The sequence below is a fragment of the Onychostruthus taczanowskii genome, unplaced genomic scaffold (assembly GCF_017590055.1).
Source record: "Onychostruthus taczanowskii isolate IOZ18803 unplaced genomic scaffold, ASM1759005v1 scaffold30, whole genome shotgun sequence".
NCBI lineage: Eukaryota > Metazoa > Chordata > Aves > Passeriformes > Passeridae > Onychostruthus > Onychostruthus taczanowskii.
In genome coordinates this window covers 8,598,234-8,615,059 of record NW_024500350.1, presented here as the reverse complement: position 1 = coordinate 8,615,059, position 16,826 = coordinate 8,598,234, and the positions used below count along the sequence as shown (strand labels likewise).

The window sequence follows — 16,826 nt, the reverse complement described above, 5'->3', positions numbered from 1 at the left end:
GTTCTGTCCTCTCCTGACTCCTTGTGCCCCCTCAGCCCCTCACTGGTGGGATGAAGAGCAGAACAGGCCACAAGCTGTGCAAATGCTGCTCAGCAGTAATGAAAACATCCCTGTTATCAACACTGTTCCCAGCACAAATCCAAAACACTGCCCTACACCATCTAATATGGAAAAAACAGACTCTATGCCAGTCCAAACCCACTCGCTGTGTCACCATGGAGGTGTCAGGATGCTGCAGCTGTCACTGTACCTGTACTCTGTGCCTGGCTGGCTGCTGAGAATGCTCCATGTCCCCAGCAGTGCCTTTGTCCCAGTGGAGCAGGCAGGGCCACAGCTTTTGAGCACAGCTGGGCCAGGTGTCATGGGCATGTGTTGGTAGGACAGCCACCACCACGGCCACAAAATATGCTCCTGAGCCAGCCTCTTGTCACAGCACTGCCATGGATACACGCAGAAGAGAGACATAACAGAGATGCTCAGCCTCCAGGAGGAGAAGAAACAACAGAACTGGGCACCTGGACCCGGCCCAAACCCTGCCTGAGCCTTCAGGGAACACAGGGGAGGTGACACCACTGACAGCGCTGGGATGCTAGATGACACCTGGAGATGGAGCCCCAGGTTGCCAACTCCACCGTGGGGCCCACGGCCTGCAGAGGCTGCAGCAGCAGCAGGAAATGAGGCACTCTGAGGGCAGCGCAGTGCTCAGGGCAGGGGCCCAGGGGTGCCTCGACCCAGGGGACAAGAAGGGGCCAGGTAGTAGGGACAGCCACTGGCACAGCCTTGGGCCACAACAGGTGCTGTGGAGCTGCCAGCGCTGGGCTGGGAGGGTGAGTGAGGCCAGGAGGGTGACTGAGGCCAGGAGAGATTGCCAAGTGCCAGTGATGGCTGAGTGGCCATCATGGACTGTGGCCAGCTGGCGCCCAGTGTGGGCTGCAAAAGCATCCTGGGTGCCCTGGGCCGGGTGCTGCACGATCCCCAGGCCACGTGCGGGGGCCAAAGCCAGGCCTGTCTGCAGGCTGGGGACAGGTCCTGTCTAGAGACAAGCGCAGCCCAGCGCTGGCCGAGTCATTGTCTGGGCTAAATGAAAACACATGTCTGGCCTGTAGCTCTGCATGGCTCACAGAGGTGCTGACACTGTAAACAGGGGTGGGGGGAGCAGCCTGGCGGGGTTCTTGGGAGGGCCCCAACCACTCTGTGGATCCTTCCACCCAACCCCAGCCTGACTGCTGCCCCGACAGGCCCCCTCCCTCCCTGTGCACGGCTGGACCCACAGCAGAGCAGTGCCGAGGCATGGCAGAGGGATACAGGGGGCACAAGGACCCCCCCAAAGCACAGTGGCCATGCCCAGCTCTCTGAAGCCCGACTCGCTGGCAGACCTGCCCTAGGGGCAGTGTTAACAGGGACCAAAGTGGGGACACCACAGAACCAAGCACCAGTCCTGGTGTGAGGATATGCTGCCCTGTGACCTGGGGCAGGCCAGGAGCCACAGTCCCCTTGGTCAGGGGGTCAGGAGGGCCCTGGGGCCAGCAGACGCCCCTTTGGCCCTTGTGGCTTCTGAAACCACACAAGTTCCTCCGGGGGCCACGGGCTGCAGCAGCAATTTCACAACATGCTGGCAAGCATGGGGAGGGCTCCCTGGCCAAAGCCCTGGGCTGCTGTGAACGCTCCTCAGCTGCTGCTGGCTCTGGGAAGCAGAACTGCAGCTCCTGGCTCTGCTCCTGCACCGAGCATAGCAGCCCCTGCACAGCATGGCTGCACTGCCGCCAGCTCCCAGCAGTTCTGTCCAGGGCTCAGCTCTTCCCAGAGCTGACAGCTCTGGGGCTGGAAGCATTTCTGGGGTCAGAGCCATGTGCAGCCAGGGCTTGGAGAAGACAGACGGCCAGCACACACACACACCTCTGAGGGTGTGGCCTGGGAATGGCACCAGGATGGGCCCACTTCACATCTGGCCACAGCTGGTGGCTCCATCACCCACACCCCCCGCCCCATAGGCAGAGCCACTGTGCTGGAACCACAGTGGTGAGGGAACTGCTGCATCCCCTGTGCTCACAGGAGCAGAGGGACACAGACACTGTCCCCTCCCATGTGAGACTTTTCTCTGAAACAGGCCACCTGTCACCCCAGCCATCACCTCACCCAGCTTACGGGAAAAGGGAAGGAAGTCCAGCTTCTGAAGAAAAAGCCTGATGAAATCCCCCCAGTCTGACCCTCTCTGGCCGCACACCCCACTCCACCCAGCGAGCCCCATGGCGCACAAGGCACAGCTGTAGAGCTGGGGCTCAGCTGCAACCCCAGAGCATGGATGTCACCAGAGCCACCGAGCCACCGCAGATGGTTCTGTCGCAATTCAGGGCTGGGCACTAGGGGCTGCACTGGGGCCTGACTAGGCACCAGCACTCCAGGACCTGGACACTGTCCCGGGGCCGGGAGCACCCTGTGGTGGCGGTGCCTTGCCACCAGGTGCCACTGCCGAAACACTCGCACCACACCTGCTGCAGCTCAGTCAACACTTTACAGGAGAGCCGAGGGCCAAGGACAGAGCTGGGAGCGCTGCCTGACATCCCTCGCGGACCCCGGCCTAGGAGCAGGCTAGCAGGGCCTGCCCACACGCCTCCGCTCGCTCCAGATGTCTGTTAAATAAACTCAATGCCCTCGTACTTCACACTGCCAATCCTGGTCTCGGGCAGGAGGAAGCGCCCGTCCAGTGTGAAGGCCATGATGTAGCTGGAGATCTTGCCATTGTCCTCCTCTGACTTCAGCGCCACGATGATCTGGTCGTCCGTGTCCGGGATGAACTTGAAGGAGGAGAAGCCATGGGTGGGAACCACGTCGCCCACACGCCCCACTGTGACGTGCCCGAAGTCCTGGGTGGAGCTGAGCAGCAGGTTGGTGCCCCGCCGCTCGTCCGCCTGCTCGCTGTAGCGCTCGTGGCTGGCACGGCGCGGCAGGAAGAACCAGCGCTGCAGCGTGTCGCTCCAGGAGGCCGACTCGTGGATCAGGTACCCTGCGGCAGGAAGCGGAGTGAGACCACACAGGCCACAGGGGCACAGCCACGCTGGGGCCGGACCGTCCTCCTTCCCCTTCCCCTCCAAAACACCCCACAGCCCCACGCAGGCATCCCCTATGAACTCTTCTGCCTGCTCCTGCCTCACTGGCTGGCAGCAGCCCCACAGTTCTCCCCAGAGCTAAGCAGGGGCACCCAGCACATCCCACTCTGCCTGGGGGCAGAGCTGCCAGGCCCAATGCCAGCTGAGCCACCCTTCAGCTGCTCCTGGCACAAGCAGCAGAGGAAAAGGACCAGGACAAGAGGAGATCTCTGGCCTCTGGCAGCCTTTAAATCACCCCCAGTGCCAGTATCCCCGGGGAGGATGATTGTATGGCTCTGGAGCCATCAAGAGTGTGGGATATGGGTGGCAGGAGGTTGCCCCGCTCCATACCTGGGGGCCGGATCCCTGCTGCAGCCCTCAGCGCGTTGTAGTTTGTCACCCAGTTTTCGTGGCTCACGTCACCCTTGTAGCCAATGACCTTCACCCACTGGGGGTTCTCATTCACCACTTCCCCTGTCGTGGTGGTCCACTCCTTGCCCAGTCCTCCCACGTACAGGTGCTCATCCTTCACTGCCAGCCACTCTGCCTTGAAGCCTGTGGTGGAAAGAATGGCATGAGGGGAGCTCAGTCAGCACGCGGCCATCAGACTGTCCCACGTGCCCCACACCCTGCACCCCTGAGCCCGGTGCTGGTTACAGTGTCTCCCATGCAGCCAGCTGGTCCCCAGCAGGAACTGCTCTCTCTTGGCCAGGCTCAGAGGTCACAGGAAAGGTGCACCCTACCCCAGCAAGGTGAAAAGAGCCAAGGGCTTTACAGGGCAGGACAGGAACTCACCTTTGCCCACAGTGCCGTCCCCATCTGGGAGGATCACCCAAGGTACCACCTTGTTGCCCTCGACCTGGTAGACCACGCCTGTCCGGTCGTCCACCGCGTACAGCTTCCCGTTGAAAACCACCAGCTCTGAGAGCTCCATGCCCCGGCCCTTCTCAGCCAGGTGGGACTGCAGCATGCTCTCATCCTTGTCCCACTCCACCGTCACTCTGTCCCCACTGTCTGACAGTACCAGGTAGCCTTTCTTCAGGTAACTGAACCAGGTGTGCTCCTGGGAGCCCCGGGACTGCGTGTCCAGGTCGGCAATGACGCCGATGCGGTAGCGCACGCCCTCGGGGTTCCTCTGCGGCGGGGACAGCGGGTAGGTGTCGTTGTAGCGGTCCCCCGCCTGCAGCCCGAGCTGCCAGGTGCGAGGGCTGGGGGGGCCATGCCGTGCTGGGGAGGAGCGGTGCAGGCAGAGCAGCAGCAGCAAAAGCCCCACGCAGGCTGAGGACAGCACGATGGCCTTCCAGCGCAGTCGGAAGCGGGGGTCAGCGCCCTTGGTCATGGACGCGAGCACGGGCAGACCACCCACACTGATCCGGAGGGGGCTCATAGACTCATGGCAGGGCGGGACTGGCATCAGACAGGGGGCGAGCAGAACCTGGTGGGAAGAGGGGAGGGAGAAGGTCAAAGAGCTGGATTTGGTGCTGACTGAGCTTGGGGGACAGCAGAACACAGCCATGAGGGGCCTCATCCCTTCTCCTGCAGCAGAAGGTGCTCCCACCTCATGCAGCTAAGAGCCACCATGCCCAGGGGCTGTTTGCTGCTGGAACCACCCTCAGCCCCTCTCACCTGGCTCCCTCTGTGCCCCCTGCCCAGGAGCCCCAGCGTCTTGGCAGGATTGCATGACCTGCCCAGCAGCTCTATCAGTGCCATGGTCACTGCAGCTCAGGCAGCGAGCTGAGGCACCTGGCTCAAGGCAAGCCCCGTGTCACAGTGTCCTGGGGCACGTCTCCCCACAGGGTCCTGGGAGGAAGTAGGTTCCTCTCGGGTGGCAAGGATGACCCTTGCTGTCTCCAGAGTGGCTGGGCAGCCTGGCCCAGCTCCTGTGGCCCTGAGAACCAACCCCACTGATGAGCTGTGAGCTTGTCTCCAAGCCACACAGGGACACTGGGACACGTGGCAGCTCCGCCCAAGCAGGATGCCAACACCTGAGCAGGAAGCGCAGTGCCCAAGGGACTCACACCCTGACCTGCCCAGCCTCACAGACACAGGACCCCCTCATCCCTGCCCAGGACACAGCGTGTCCTCTACGTGTGAGCATTGTGAGCCCACCCCGGGCTGTGCCCACCCGCGGGCCGGGGTGCTAGCAGTGCCCCTCAGTGCCACCTCCCTCCCTGCAGCACAGGGGACGTGGCAGCACCCCAGGCTCCCGCAGATGGGCACTCCGGGCTGCCCGGGTGGCAAGCAGCCACCACTGGACCCGTGTTCAGCCCGTGCCATGCAGCCCGGGGCAGAGACCCCATCCCGGGGCAGAGATCCCCAGCGGCCATCGCAGGGCTTTCTACAAAGGGCCCGTGCCGCAGGGTCTCAATGTGCCTTTCAGCAGCCGGAGCGGCAAACAGAGGCGGCATTGAGCGTGGGGGGCCGGCCCCGGGCAGGGGAGCTGCGGCACAGCACGGCGCCCGCGGCTGGGGGCACGGCAGCGCCTCTCGGTCCCGTCGGGATCCCGTAGCGTGGGCCCGGCAGAGCCCCGGGGACCCCTCTCGGTGCGGTGAGCCCCACCGCGCATGCAGCCCGTTCTGAGCACGGCCACGGGGACCCCCCCAGCACCCCCGGGCGCGGACACGGGACGCCCCTCTAAGGACACGGGGACTGCCCGCCTGCGCCGGGCGCGCCCTCGGGGACCCCCGCGCCCCCTCCCCGGCCGGAGCGGGGCCCTGAGGTCCCCGCGCCCCCGGGACCTCCGCGCGGGGCACAGCCGCCCGGGCAGGGGGCTCGAGGTGCGCGGTGCCCCCGTCCGGTGCGGACCCCCTCCTGCCGGCCCGGCCCGGCCCCGCGCCCCCCGCCCGTGTCCCCGCTCACCGCGGCGCCGCCTCCCCCGCGCGCAGCCGCCGCCGCGCCTGGCAGCGGCCTGACGGCCCCGTCTGGCGCAAAAACTGCAACTCCCAGGAGACCCACGCGTCACCGCGCCCCCCACCGCCCCTCCCGCTGCGCCGCGGGGCCTGCCGGGAGCTGTGGTCCACGGTGAGCAAAGCCCGCTGGAGCGGGCGCCGCTCACGGGCGGCTGGAGACCCGCGGCGGGGGCAGTGCGGGGGCCGAGCCGGCTCTGCGGGGCAGACACAGCCCGGCTGCTCGGCGGGCATGACCCCCGCGCTGGCCCTGCTGCAGCCCGCAACACATTCTATCCTTGTCCCGGTTGCCCCCATGTCCCGCCGCCACTCGGGGTGGGAGCGGGGTAAACTCAGCCCCGCGCCTTGGGACCCGTGCGCGTGCCCGGCTGTCAAAGGCTGCAGCCCGGTGCGGCTGTGCTGGCCGCGGTGCCCTCGGGGCTGGGAACGGCCTCGGCAACGCCGGCACGGGGCAGGGTCCTGCGCCGGGGCCAGCCGCACCCTCCGGGATCCCGGGCCCCGCGGCAGCTCCGGCGAGCCGCTGGCACGTGCCGCCTCTGCTCCCGGTGCGGCGGCCCCGGAGCACGAACGGCTGGGGCGGCCGGTCCCGGGAGCACGCACGGTTAATGCAGCCGCGGGCGCACATCTGGCGGGGGAGGGCTGCGAGCCTCGTCCCGTGCCTCGCTGCCTCCTGCGCTTCCCAAAAGTGTATTTCCGCCCGGGCCGGGCGAGGAGAGGCGGCTCCGGAGCGGGAGGCAGCGGTCGGCCGCGGACAGGCTCTGCGCTGGCCCGGGCGATGCTCTAGGGCAGCAAACGCAGCGCCGGGAGGGAGAAGCCGTGCCCCAGAGGTAGGTGGGGGCAGCTTTGGGAGGCCTGGCGATCACCCCCGGAGCTGCAGGGGCCGAGCTCCCATCGGCGGGCGGTGCCGAGGTACCGGGAGGCGGCTCCGCCTCGCCGAGCGCTCGGGTGCCCTGGCGCACGCCCAGCCAGGGGGGTCGGCCCCTGAGCCCCCCCAGCAGAGCGAGGCCCTTGCTTTGCCTGCAACGGAGCATTGAGGGCCACACGGCTGAGCCTCACAGTAGTCTGGGGGCACAGCCCGACCCTCCGCGGCTCTGGGAGGACACAGATTCCCCCAGCCCTGCCCCAGCTGCGTTCCCAAAAATCCCATGGCTACAAACACATCAGACCCCCGCTGGGCCACCTCCGGCATCTCTTTGGGGGTTACAGTGGCTGTTGTGACCCAGCACAACGTCTTGCTGGTGCTAGAGAAGCTGGAGGGCTGCAACTACCCCGTGCTCCTTCCCCACATCTGCCCCATGCAGCCCCCACGCTGCTGCCTGCCAGCTCTGCCCTGCTCCAGGGAAAAAGGGCTCTGCAACCGTTCCAGCGTCTGCAGCAGCACATGGGGCACCTGGCCCACCAGCACGACCCCAGAGGCACAGTGGTTCTGGCTGATGTGCAGGGAAGTTTGTATCCACCACCCTAAACAGAGACGGGTGCAGGTCCTGCTGCCTCCGCACTGCCCCGAGCTCCTCATCCCTCCCCAAGGGTTTGTTCCGTTTCATCCTAGTCTTCATCTCCATCTGGAAAGTATTTTGAGATGTTTTGATTTGCAGTCCCAAGGCTTCTGCATCCACTGAGTTTAAATCTCTGACTGCTCCTGGAGAGCAGCCAACCCTGAGGGAAATGCGTGTCCCTGGCGGGGCGGTGTGTGCCCATGTGCAGGTGGGCACACAATGCCCAGCACACCTGCAGGGTGCAGGGGGGCACGCTGGGGCCCAGCGATCCCCATGGGCTGCTGGCAGCACCCTGCGAGCACCACACACTCGGCTCTGTCCCCAACAGCCTGGGAAGCACTGCCTTCCACCATGGGAACTTCCTGGTGGAGGGTTTCTCCTTGTGGAGCAGCTCTCTGTGACGCTGCGCTGTCCCCAGGGCCCAGCCTGCTCCAGATCCCAGAGGAATGCCTGGTGTGACAGTCCCACAGCTGGGGGAAAGCCATAGGCTTCCCAAACCCGGCACGCTCCGTGCCCTGCTTAGTGCTGTGTGTCTGGCACAGCTGGAGGCCAGGCAGGCTGAGCAGAGCCAGGGCCAGGGCCAGGGCCAGGGCCAGGGCCAGGGCCAGGGCCAGTGCCAGGGCCGCCCTGGTGACACGTGCTCACAAGGCCCTGGCTGCCTCCTCCACCTCTATCCACGGATCCGCTTCTCCCCTGCCTCCCTCCACACCTGGCAGCACCGACACAACGGGGTGAGAGACAGAGGCAGCGGGAAGTGTGTGCCGGGGCCAGGCCCTTGGCAGAGGATTTGAGCAGCAGGAAAAGCCCTTTGGAGCCTTTCCCAATCCCTCCGCCCCTTCCCAGCTCCAGTGACTCATAATCCAGGCATCCGCCCCCGGCCCCGGAGCCCTCCGCGCCCGCTGCGGGAGCGCACGTGGTCCCTGGGACCCCGCACCTGGGGACAGTGACAACAGCCACCGACCGCCGACTGAGAGCAGGCGCTCACCAAAACCACAGGATTCTGCCCCAAAATCCGTCATGGCCCGGCTGAGCCGCAGAACACAGGGCAGGGCTGAGTGGGCGCTTTGCGCCGCGGGACCGGCGCTCCGCGATCCCGGCGGAGCGCAGCCGGGCGGCTCTTTGGGAGGGGACACCGGCGAAAGCCACACGCATGTCCCACCCCAGGGAGGCATCTGGCTGAGATAGGAGCCGGGTAGCGGCCATCCCCGTCCCGCTCGGAGCCTGCAGCCGCGGGATGCCCAGCGCTGGGCAGTGCTACGCCCCTGTTTGGCCAAGGCTGTCCAAAGGGCGAGGTGCTGCGTGCCCGGCCCCACGTCTCCAGCAGATACGATTCTGATAATAGAGGGAGGGGTCGCGAAGTGCCCGGGCTGGGCCACAATGCCACCACCTCTGCAAATATTAGTTTTGGCCCCATACAGGGTGTGGGCTTTTGGAAAGGTTTCAGCCAGCTCCCAAATAGGGCTACCAGCCCACATCCCTCTTTCTAGAGGAGGGGGTCGTGTCCCCTTGCAAACCCTTGGGCTGGCAGCCCCAAGGCACAGGAGCCCCTTGCAGGAGTAGGGTGCAGATTCTCTCTCTGGGCCCTCCTGGGGTCCCACACACAAGCAGGGCTGCATCCTGACATTTGCCTCATGGCATCTGGAGCTCTCTGTAATTTTTCAGGTGCTGACGTCCTAAATTGCTGCTCTTGGGTGTCCATGGGAGGCAGCTGAAGCCAGGCTGAGTAGGAGCAGCAGCACTTGGTCCAGGACTTGGCCCGCTCAGAGGCTGCTGCTCTGCTCCACTCTCAGCTCTGAGGTAATCCCATCTGCCATATGTGCCAGGGCTCAGGGGCTGCACATGAGCCCAGAGCCCCCTAACTGCCCCAGTGTGGGTCTCCACAGGTGCTCACTGGGATGACACTGTTCCATAGCCCAGCCAGAGCCCCGGGGCTGTGCAGTGCACAGGTCCTGTCCCAGGACAGCTTGGGGCATGGCTGGGCTGGGAGTCTCTTCATTCCTGTCCCCGGCACCTCACAGGACCCTGCCAAGGCATGGAGGGGCTGTGGGTGCACGGTGTCCTGCTGATCTTCCTGCTGCCCTGCCCTGTGGGGAGCCAGACCAGCTCCCTCCCTGGGCAGAGATGGTGGACAGACCCCAATGAGGCCCCTTCCCAGCACCAAGCTGCCAGGTGAGGGGACCCCTGAGCCAGGGTGCTCTGCAGTGGGGGCCAGGGCAGCCCTGGCACCGCAGACCCCCCGCCCCCCCGTAGCTCCTGCTGCGTTTTGCTTTCTGCCTTGCCAGGGCCACGCAGGAGCAGAAGGCTGGTGATGCCCAGGAGGGGCTGCCCTCACAGCCCCGCTGTGTCCGCTGCTGCCCCTCACCTGAAAAGCGCTTCTACCCCCAGTACCAGCCCATGCCTCAGATCAACATGACCATCCTGAAAGGTGAGGGCTGGCAGGACCCCACGCTGTGCTGCCAGCATTGCCCCAGCTCCAGCGCTGAGCTGGGCTCACAGTGCCAGCTCCTGCACAGACTGGGAATGAGAAACTGGGGTGGTGCCAGTGGTCCTGTGCCCTGCACAGGCAGGGGGCAGGAGCTGCGCTGGGGTGTGAACAGCCACTACTGTGGTGGCTTTTGGGCAGCAGCATCAGAGCCTGGGGAGAGGCAGGGGCAGGACTGGTGGGTCCCTGCTCCTTCCATCCGCCTCTGGGGAAGGGGCTTTCGGGGTGCTGGGTTCAGCTCTGGCCCCTGCCTGACAGCCCAACTCTCCCTCCTGCTCTGCCCAGGAGAGAAGGGGGACCGTGGTGAGCGTGGCATGCAGGGCAAGTTTGGCAAGACGGGGGTGGCTGGCAGCCGGGGCCACGCGGGGCCCAAGGGACAGAAGGGCAGCGTGGGCGCTCCCGGGGAGCGCTGCAAGAGCCACTACGCCGCCTTCTCCGTGGGCCGCAAGAAACCCCTGCACAGTAACGACTACTACCAGACCCTCATCTTTGACACGGAGTTCGTCAACCTCTACGACCACTTCAACATGTTCACGGGCAAGTTTTACTGCTACATCCCTGGGATCTACTACTTCAGCCTCAATGTGCACACCTGGAACCAGAAGGAAACATACCTGCACATCATGCGCAACGGGGCGGAGGTGGTGATCCTCTACGCCCAGGTGAGCGACCGCAGCATCATGCAGAGCCAGAGCGTCATGCTGGAGCTGAAGGAGCAGGATGAGGTCTGGGTGCGGCTCTACAAGGGTGAGCGCGAGAACGCCGTCTTCAGTGACGAGTACGACACCTACATCACCTTCAGTGGCCACCTCATCAAGTACAGTGGGGACCCCTGAGCCCCCCCCACCCCTCCTGTGCCAGGCCAGGTGGTGAAGGAGCCCCTGTCCCTCTCATCCCAGGAGTGCCACCCACATTATGCTGTTAGTCACCCTAGTGCCACTACCCCCAGCAGCTGCACCAGTGTGTGAATTCCCTCGCTGCAGCACCTCAAGGCTAACCAGACACACCTGGAAGAGTTGGAGCAATTGTAAGCCCCTGCCACGTTAGTGACCAGGAAGCAGCTGCTCACCTGGGGTGGGCAGGGAGCTCACCCCTTCTCCCTGCTCCAGAGCTGGGTTTGCCAGGCTCAGCCTGTCGCGGCGCTGGCACAGCGGCACAGTGTGACCGCTGGTGCCCTGGTGCCAGGCAGCGCAGACACTAGCACGGTGCCATGCTCACCTCCTGGCACTATGCTGTGCTCCCTGGCCAGAACGGACAGAAGGTGCTCAGCACCATCCAGAAAGGCAATAAACCACTAAGGGCCCTCCTGCCTTCCCCGGTGCAGATGTTGCAGTGGGAGACTGGGTCCCCCTGTGGTGAGTGAATTGTGTCAGTTCCCTCTGCAGATTCTGTTGCTGCTCGCTGCAGCCTCTGCTCAGGAAGGGTGCTCTACCCACCAGCAGCCCTGGGTGTGGGGCTTTTGGCCTCAGCCACTTCCTCTTCCCTTAGGTTATCTGCTGGCCAGGCTTCATGTTTGTGTAGATGCAGCAGCAGCATGGGCCAGCATTCTGACCCCCCATTCAGCTCATGCCACATTAAACACCTCACATTTCCAGCCTTGCTCACACCTTCAGTCTCCTCTTGCTTTGTGTGTGGGGAGGCTCCGAGGGACTCAGGGCCAGGTTCTGCTTCTGGGGTGCAGAGGCTCCCAGGAGGGAGCTGGCATGGTGCTGCTGAGCTGGGGTGGAGAGGGAAGAACAAACTGTCCCTGGAGAGCTGGGGACCTGTGCCAGGCACTGCACGGGCCAACTGTGCCCCAAGGGCCAGGAGCTGCGTGCAGTGACAGAACTGTCAGCCTGGGAGCAGGGTCAGAAGTGCAGGTTATCCAACACATCCACGGACAGGAGGTAGGTCTGAGGTGAAGCCAGGTGTCAGGGTCTGGAGTGGCAGGTCCACGGCTGGGCTGAGCAGGGCTGCAGCTGCAAAACAGCACCCCAAGCACAGGAGGGAGGGGACCGGGCTAAGGGGACTCAGGATGACCTTAAACAGAGCCCTGGTCCCACATGTGGGGAGTGGGTGGATGGTGGCGGCCAAGTGAGGCAGGTCAGGGCGCTCACTGCTGTGGGGTGGGGGCATCAGCGCAGGGCCCCCGCCCTGTCCCATGGCATGGGCACCATCTCCGTGCCAGCCTGCCCAGCAGGGCCTGTTACAGGCGCATCCCAGCACACAGATTCCCATCCCGGCACAGAGTTCTCCCCCAGGACACGCGATCCATTCAGAGGCGTGCGGTTTCTTCCCAGGACACGCGGTCCGTCCCGGGACACTCCGCCCCGGGACACGGGGGCGGGCGGTGCCCGGGGCGGTGCGGGCCGGGCGGGAGGAGCTCCGGGGCCGCGCCCCCCGGAGAGCCGGGCCCGGTGGCGGCGGCGGCGCCGTCAGTGCGGCAGCGGCGGCGGAGGCAGCGCCATGGCGGAGGCGGCGGAGGGGCCGGCGCGGCGCGGCAAGAGGACGGCAGCCGAGCTAGGGGCCGCGGCGGAGGAGCCGGCCGAGGCGGAGAGGGCGGCGCGGCGGCGGCGGAGGTGGATGGCGGGGGCCGGGGCCGAGGCCGCGATCGGGACCAGGATGGGGACGGACGGGGACGGTGATGGGGATGGGGTCCGGGAGCGGGACGGTGATGGGGACCGGTGGCGGGGCTGGCGGGGCCCGGTCGGCGCTGGCCGCGGTGCTGGCCCAGCCCGGCCCTCACCCAACCTCCCGGGGCAGTTTGCAGCCGGCGGCGGACATCCAGGGAACCACTGTCCTGCACGACACCATCAGCGACCGCCCGCAGCCCCTGCCAGGTGAGGCACCGGGAGAGGGGCCGGCCGGGATGGGGAAGGTGCCGGTCCCGGACCGAGCTGCACAGGCAGTGCTCGCTGCTGACCCTGTCCCGCCGCCCCATTGCTCCCAGCAAGGTACTTTGACACGAAGACCACAGAGCCCATCAGCTTCTTCTTGACCGGCCTGGAGGAGCTGCTGGCCTGGCAGCCCAACAGCAATGATGAGTTCAATGTGTCAGCTGTGCCTCTGGCCAAGCGCCAGCCCCCACTCCTCAGCAGGAGGCCCCGGACGCTGGTGTGCCACGACATGCGTGGCGGCTACTTGGAGGACAGGTACGTGCTAGGTGGAAGGTGGAAAGGAGGTGTGACAGTGGAACTCAATGTCTCAAACCCCAAGGCAGTTCTGTTTCTGTCTGACACGTCGCCTGCCGGCTCAGCCGCAGGTGAGCAAGTATGGGGTGTTTGGCTCGATGCTTGGGGAGCCTTGCTCAGGCTGGGATGTTCAGAGGTGGCTCAGTGCCACAGCTCTGCCCAGCTCCCGGCTGTGAGTCAGGCTCCCACCCAGCTCCACAGCGTCTGTCAGCGTCCTTCCTGCACTGCCCAACCCTTTTCCCTCTGCAGGTTCATCCAGGGCTCGGCCACACGCAACCCCTATGTCTTCTACCACTGGCGCTACATCGACATCTTTGTCTACTTCAGCCACCACACTGTCACCATCCCGCCCGTGGTCTGGACCAATGCAGCGCACCGGAACAGCGTCCCTGTGCTGGGTAGGGGCAGGGCTGAGCCTGGGGCAGCCCCAGCAGTGAGGTGGGTTCTCCAGGATGTGCAGCTGACGCTGCCCTGGCCGCCGCCGCAGGCACATTCATCACGGAGTGGACGGATGGGGAGAAGCTGTGCGAGGCGTTCCTGGCCGGCGGGGAGGAGGCATACGGCGCCGTGGCCGAGCAGCTGGCCCGCATCGCCCAGCACTACCGCTTCGACGGCTGGCTCATCAACATAGAGAACACGCTGAGCGTGAGTCCTGCTGGCCCTGCTCGCTGCCCTGCCTTTGTGCTGTTCCCGTGGGGAGCCCCCTGCCCTGTGCCCTCACCCACCCGTGTCTCTCTCTCTCTCCTGGCAGCCGGCGGCGGTGGGGAACCTGCCCTTCTTCCTGCAGGACCTGACGGCACGGGTGCACAGCGCCGTGCCAGGAGGGCTGGTGATCTGGTATGACAGCGTCCTGAAGGATGGCACATTGAGGTGGCAGAACGAGCTGAATGATCAGAATAGGTGAGGCTGGAAAAACTGTCCCCAGGCGGGGGGCATGAGCCCACCCCAAACCCAGCATGGCGCCAGTCGGGCACAACCTGCACGGCCCTTGGTGAGGCCGCGTGTGACCACAGCGTCTGCCACTGTGACCATTGTCCCCAGGATGTTCTTTGATGCCTGTGACGGGCTGTTCACCAACTACAACTGGAAGGAGGAGCAGCTGGAGCGCACACAGAGGCTGGCTGGTCCGCGCCTAAACGACGTCTATGTCGGCGTTGATGTCTTTGGCCGTGGGGATGTGATTGGTGGTGGCTTCGACACTGACAAGGTGAGTGTGACAGGGCTGGGCCAGAGTATGACCCTGACCTCTCCCAGCGCAGGGCTCTGAGCTCCCACTGTGGCCCTGCTGGGCTGTGCTCTGTTGAGCTGCTAACCTGGGGATGAACAGGTGAGGAGTGAGGGATCCCAGAGTGCTGGCCATGCATGAAAAGATCCCAGTGCTGCCATCCCTGGAGAGGGAGATGCTGCAGCACATCCCTCTGGTGTCCTGCCCCACCATGGGGCTAGTGGAACCTGGGGGGAGCAGGGATAGGACAGGGGACAAGGTGACTACCTGGCCTGGCCCATGCTGCTCACCGCTCGTTTCTGCAGTCCCTGCGCCTGATCCGCCAGTATGGCCTCTCTGCAGCCATCTTCGCTCCTGGCTGGGTCTATGAGCACCTGGGCAAGGAAAACTTCCTGCAGAATGAGAACAGGTGAGGGCAGCTCAGCGGAGCGGCTGTTGGGGGAGGAATGGGGCTAGGAGTGCCCTGGCTCAGGAAGGCTGTGGGGTGGTGGGACACAGCTACAGGGACACTGTGGCTGTCAGAGCACCATGGCTGCTGGCCAGGAGCAGCTGGCCCCTTTCTGCCCGAGCTGAGGCCGTGCAGGGCAGTGACCATCACAGGGGTCTCTGCCCTGACACCCACCTTTGCCTCCAGGTTCTGGGGCTCGCTGGCAGAGTACCTGCCCACGCACAGCATTTGCACACTTCCCCTGACCACCTCCTTCAGCCTGGGCATGGGCACTAGCACATTCCTGGATGGGAAGGTGGGTGCAGGGTGACAGCTCTGCTCTGGTCAGACTGGGCTGGGCTGGCAGGGAGGTCCCTGCTCTTGGCTCCCCCAGCTCAGCTCTTCCTGTGCTGTAGGATGAAGAGTCTGGGCCCTGGTACGATCTGAGCGCGCAGGACATCCAGCCGCTGTACCCAGAGCAGCAGGGCACGCTGAGCACCAGCTGCTGCCTGCAGGATGCCTGGTGTGGGGGCAGCTCCCTGCAGCTGCAGGGGACCATTCCCCCCGGCGAGGAGCGCGTGGCTGTCCGGTGAGTTGGGGAAAAGCCCTTTACCCCTCCTCAGCGCTGAGCTGGCACCATGTCAGCCTGACATGGCCTGCGTGGCCTGAACTGTGTGGCCCTGGGCCTGGTGGCGTGTGTGCCCAGGCTCTGCCCACACTGCACAGCACACCTAACACGATGCACCTTCTTTTTTCTCTCTCTCTCTGTCTCTGTCTCTCTCTGGGTGGATTTGGGGTCATCAGCCTCTTCTCTTTGCAGATGCCAGCCCCTCCCAAGCTCTTCCTGACCCTGCTCTACAAGCTGGAGGGGCCACAGCCTGATGACTTCACAGTGGCACTGGAGGTCACCACCTGGGACTCAGGGATGTGCTTCGAGGGCAACCCCACCTCCCTGCCCGGTGAGGACCCTGTCCCCCCATGCTCTCTGCAGTGAGCATCTGCTGCAGTCCCTCACCCCTGACCTGGCTCCCTCTGGCAGAGCCCAACGGCCGGTACCACCCCCGGTTCCTCCCGGCACCGCCGCCTGGCCTCGCCAAGCTGCTCGCCGCCTGCCACCGTGGCTCCCATGGCTGGACCAGCCGGTGAGTGCCCTGCCTGCATCCTGTGTCCACAGGCAGGCACGGGACGCCAGGGCTCCCTGGTACCATTCCTGCTCTGCCTCTTCCCTCTCAGGTGCTATGAGCTGGAGCTGCAGGACTGCAGCCTACGAGATCTCTCCCTGATTGTGTCCCGCCAGCAGCCCAGCCTGCAGGAGACATCCTTCACCTGCCTCCTCGGGGAGGTGCGGGTGAGTGCCTGCCTGGTGGAGACACCTGCCCCGTGCCCCCCTTGCTCTGGGAAGGTGGGGATGCCTGCCCTGACCCTGACAGTGCTGTGGTTCCCTCGCAGGTGCTGGACACGGCCAGCGTGGCGGCCTCCCCGCCGCAGGTGCACAGCGTGATGGCCTCGCAGCTCTGGTGGCAGGAGGGCCCCGAGCCCGAGCAGCTCTCGCTCAGCCTCACCCTGCGCTGGTCCTTCCCGCCTGGCCGTGCCAGATGGTTCCGTGTCCTGAGCCAGGGCACCCGGTGCCGCCTGGGCCAGACAGCGCCGCAGGTGCTGGGGCTGGCGCAGGGCTGCCTGTTCCGTGTCGTGGGGCTGGCCGTGCCGCGGCCGGCGCCCGCACAGTCCTGCCGGCTGGAGCTGCTGGTGGAGCCGGTTCTGCGGGATGAGCTGCCTGTGGACCCCGAGCTCTGGGGCCACCTCGTGCTGGTCTATTCCGCACCAGGCAGTGGCACCAGCTCAGATGGGCATTAAAGCAACTGTGGTGCAGCCCGTGCCTCCTTCATGTGGCGGGTGGGCTGTGGTGGGGGACACAGAGGGAGGCTGCACTTCATCACCCGGGGCTGGTGAGTCCCTTTCCTCCCACCTCTGTGGTTGTGCTCAGCCCTCACTGTGGGGGCCTACTGGGTGCTGACCAGGATCCTCAACATGTGT

The 16,826-nt window shown here is 65.2% G+C and overlaps 3 protein-coding genes across 4 annotated transcripts; 2 read left to right on the top strand and 1 right to left on the bottom strand.

Annotated features, from left to right (window-relative positions):
* Positions 1-2,493: 2,493 nt before the first annotated feature.
* On the bottom strand, positions 2,494-5,975 carry CANT1 (calcium activated nucleotidase 1). 2 transcript variants are annotated; one of them, XM_041409003.1, is made up of 4 exons: positions 5,946-5,975; positions 3,882-4,521; positions 3,438-3,641; positions 2,494-3,004 (listed from the first exon to the last, which is right to left on the bottom strand). In XM_041409003.1, the coding sequence occupies exons 2-4, from the start codon at positions 4,498-4,500 to the stop codon at positions 2,634-2,636; spliced, it is 1,194 nt and encodes a 397-aa protein (XP_041264937.1). In that variant the 5' UTR covers positions 4,501-4,521; positions 5,946-5,975; the 3' UTR covers positions 2,494-2,633. The 2 variants fall into 2 exon arrangements, with proteins under 2 accessions (XP_041264937.1, XP_041264936.1); XM_041409002.1 differs by lacking the exon at positions 5,946-5,975 and having other exon boundaries at positions 3,882-5,118.
* A 702-nt stretch (positions 5,976-6,677) lies between these two features.
* C1QTNF1 (C1q and TNF related 1) lies at positions 6,678-11,576 on the top strand. Its single transcript, XM_041409361.1, has 5 exons — positions 6,678-6,819; positions 9,151-9,285; positions 9,507-9,657; positions 9,771-9,913; positions 10,256-11,576. The coding sequence occupies exons 3-5, from the start codon at positions 9,521-9,523 to the stop codon at positions 10,804-10,806; spliced, it is 831 nt and encodes a 276-aa protein (XP_041265295.1). The 5' UTR covers positions 6,678-6,819; positions 9,151-9,285; positions 9,507-9,520; the 3' UTR covers positions 10,807-11,576.
* Positions 11,577-11,834: 258 nt separating this feature from the next.
* On the top strand, positions 11,835-16,661 carry ENGASE (endo-beta-N-acetylglucosaminidase). The gene is made up of 14 exons (XM_041409360.1): positions 11,835-12,528; positions 12,713-12,789; positions 12,900-13,101; positions 13,390-13,538; positions 13,628-13,785; positions 13,892-14,040; positions 14,182-14,347; positions 14,671-14,774; positions 15,000-15,108; positions 15,209-15,381; positions 15,597-15,751; positions 15,832-15,934; positions 16,026-16,140; positions 16,242-16,661. The coding sequence occupies exons 1-14, from the start codon at positions 12,116-12,118 to the stop codon at positions 16,644-16,646; spliced, it is 2,478 nt and encodes an 825-aa protein (XP_041265294.1). The 5' UTR covers positions 11,835-12,115; the 3' UTR covers positions 16,647-16,661.
* Positions 16,662-16,826: the final 165 nt, after the last annotated feature.

What these genes read in the sequence shown, in the direction of transcription:
- CANT1 (XM_041409002.1), bottom strand. Translation starts at nt 4,614, where the DNA reads ATGAGGCCCCTCATGGCTGTGTTCTGCTGTCCCCCAAGCTCAGTCAGC. An exon ending in GGACGGCACTGTGGGCAAAG is followed by an intron (nt 3,642 to 3,881) that starts GTGAGTTCCTGT and finishes TTTCCACCACAG; the next exon opens with GCTTCAAGGCAGAGTGGCTG. An exon ending in AGCAGGGATCCGGCCCCCAG is followed by an intron (nt 3,005 to 3,437) that starts GTATGGAGCGGG and finishes TTCCTGCCGCAG; the next exon opens with GGTACCTGATCCACGAGTCG.
- C1QTNF1 (XM_041409361.1), top strand. Translation starts at nt 9,521, where the DNA reads ATGGAGGGGCTGTGGGTGCACGGTGTCCTGCTGATCTTCCTGCTGCCC. An exon ending in TCCCAGCACCAAGCTGCCAG is followed by an intron (nt 9,658 to 9,770) that starts GTGAGGGGACCC and finishes CTGCCTTGCCAG; the next exon opens with GGCCACGCAGGAGCAGAAGG. An exon ending in CAACATGACCATCCTGAAAG is followed by an intron (nt 9,914 to 10,255) that starts GTGAGGGCTGGC and finishes TGCTCTGCCCAG; the next exon opens with GAGAGAAGGGGGACCGTGGT.
- ENGASE (XM_041409360.1), top strand. Translation starts at nt 12,116, where the DNA reads ATGGGCACCATCTCCGTGCCAGCCTGCCCAGCAGGGCCTGTTACAGGC. An exon ending in GGCGGCTACTTGGAGGACAG is followed by an intron (nt 13,102 to 13,389) that starts GTACGTGCTAGG and finishes TTCCCTCTGCAG; the next exon opens with GTTCATCCAGGGCTCGGCCA. An exon ending in GAGCTGAATGATCAGAATAG is followed by an intron (nt 14,041 to 14,181) that starts GTGAGGCTGGAA and finishes CATTGTCCCCAG; the next exon opens with GATGTTCTTTGATGCCTGTG.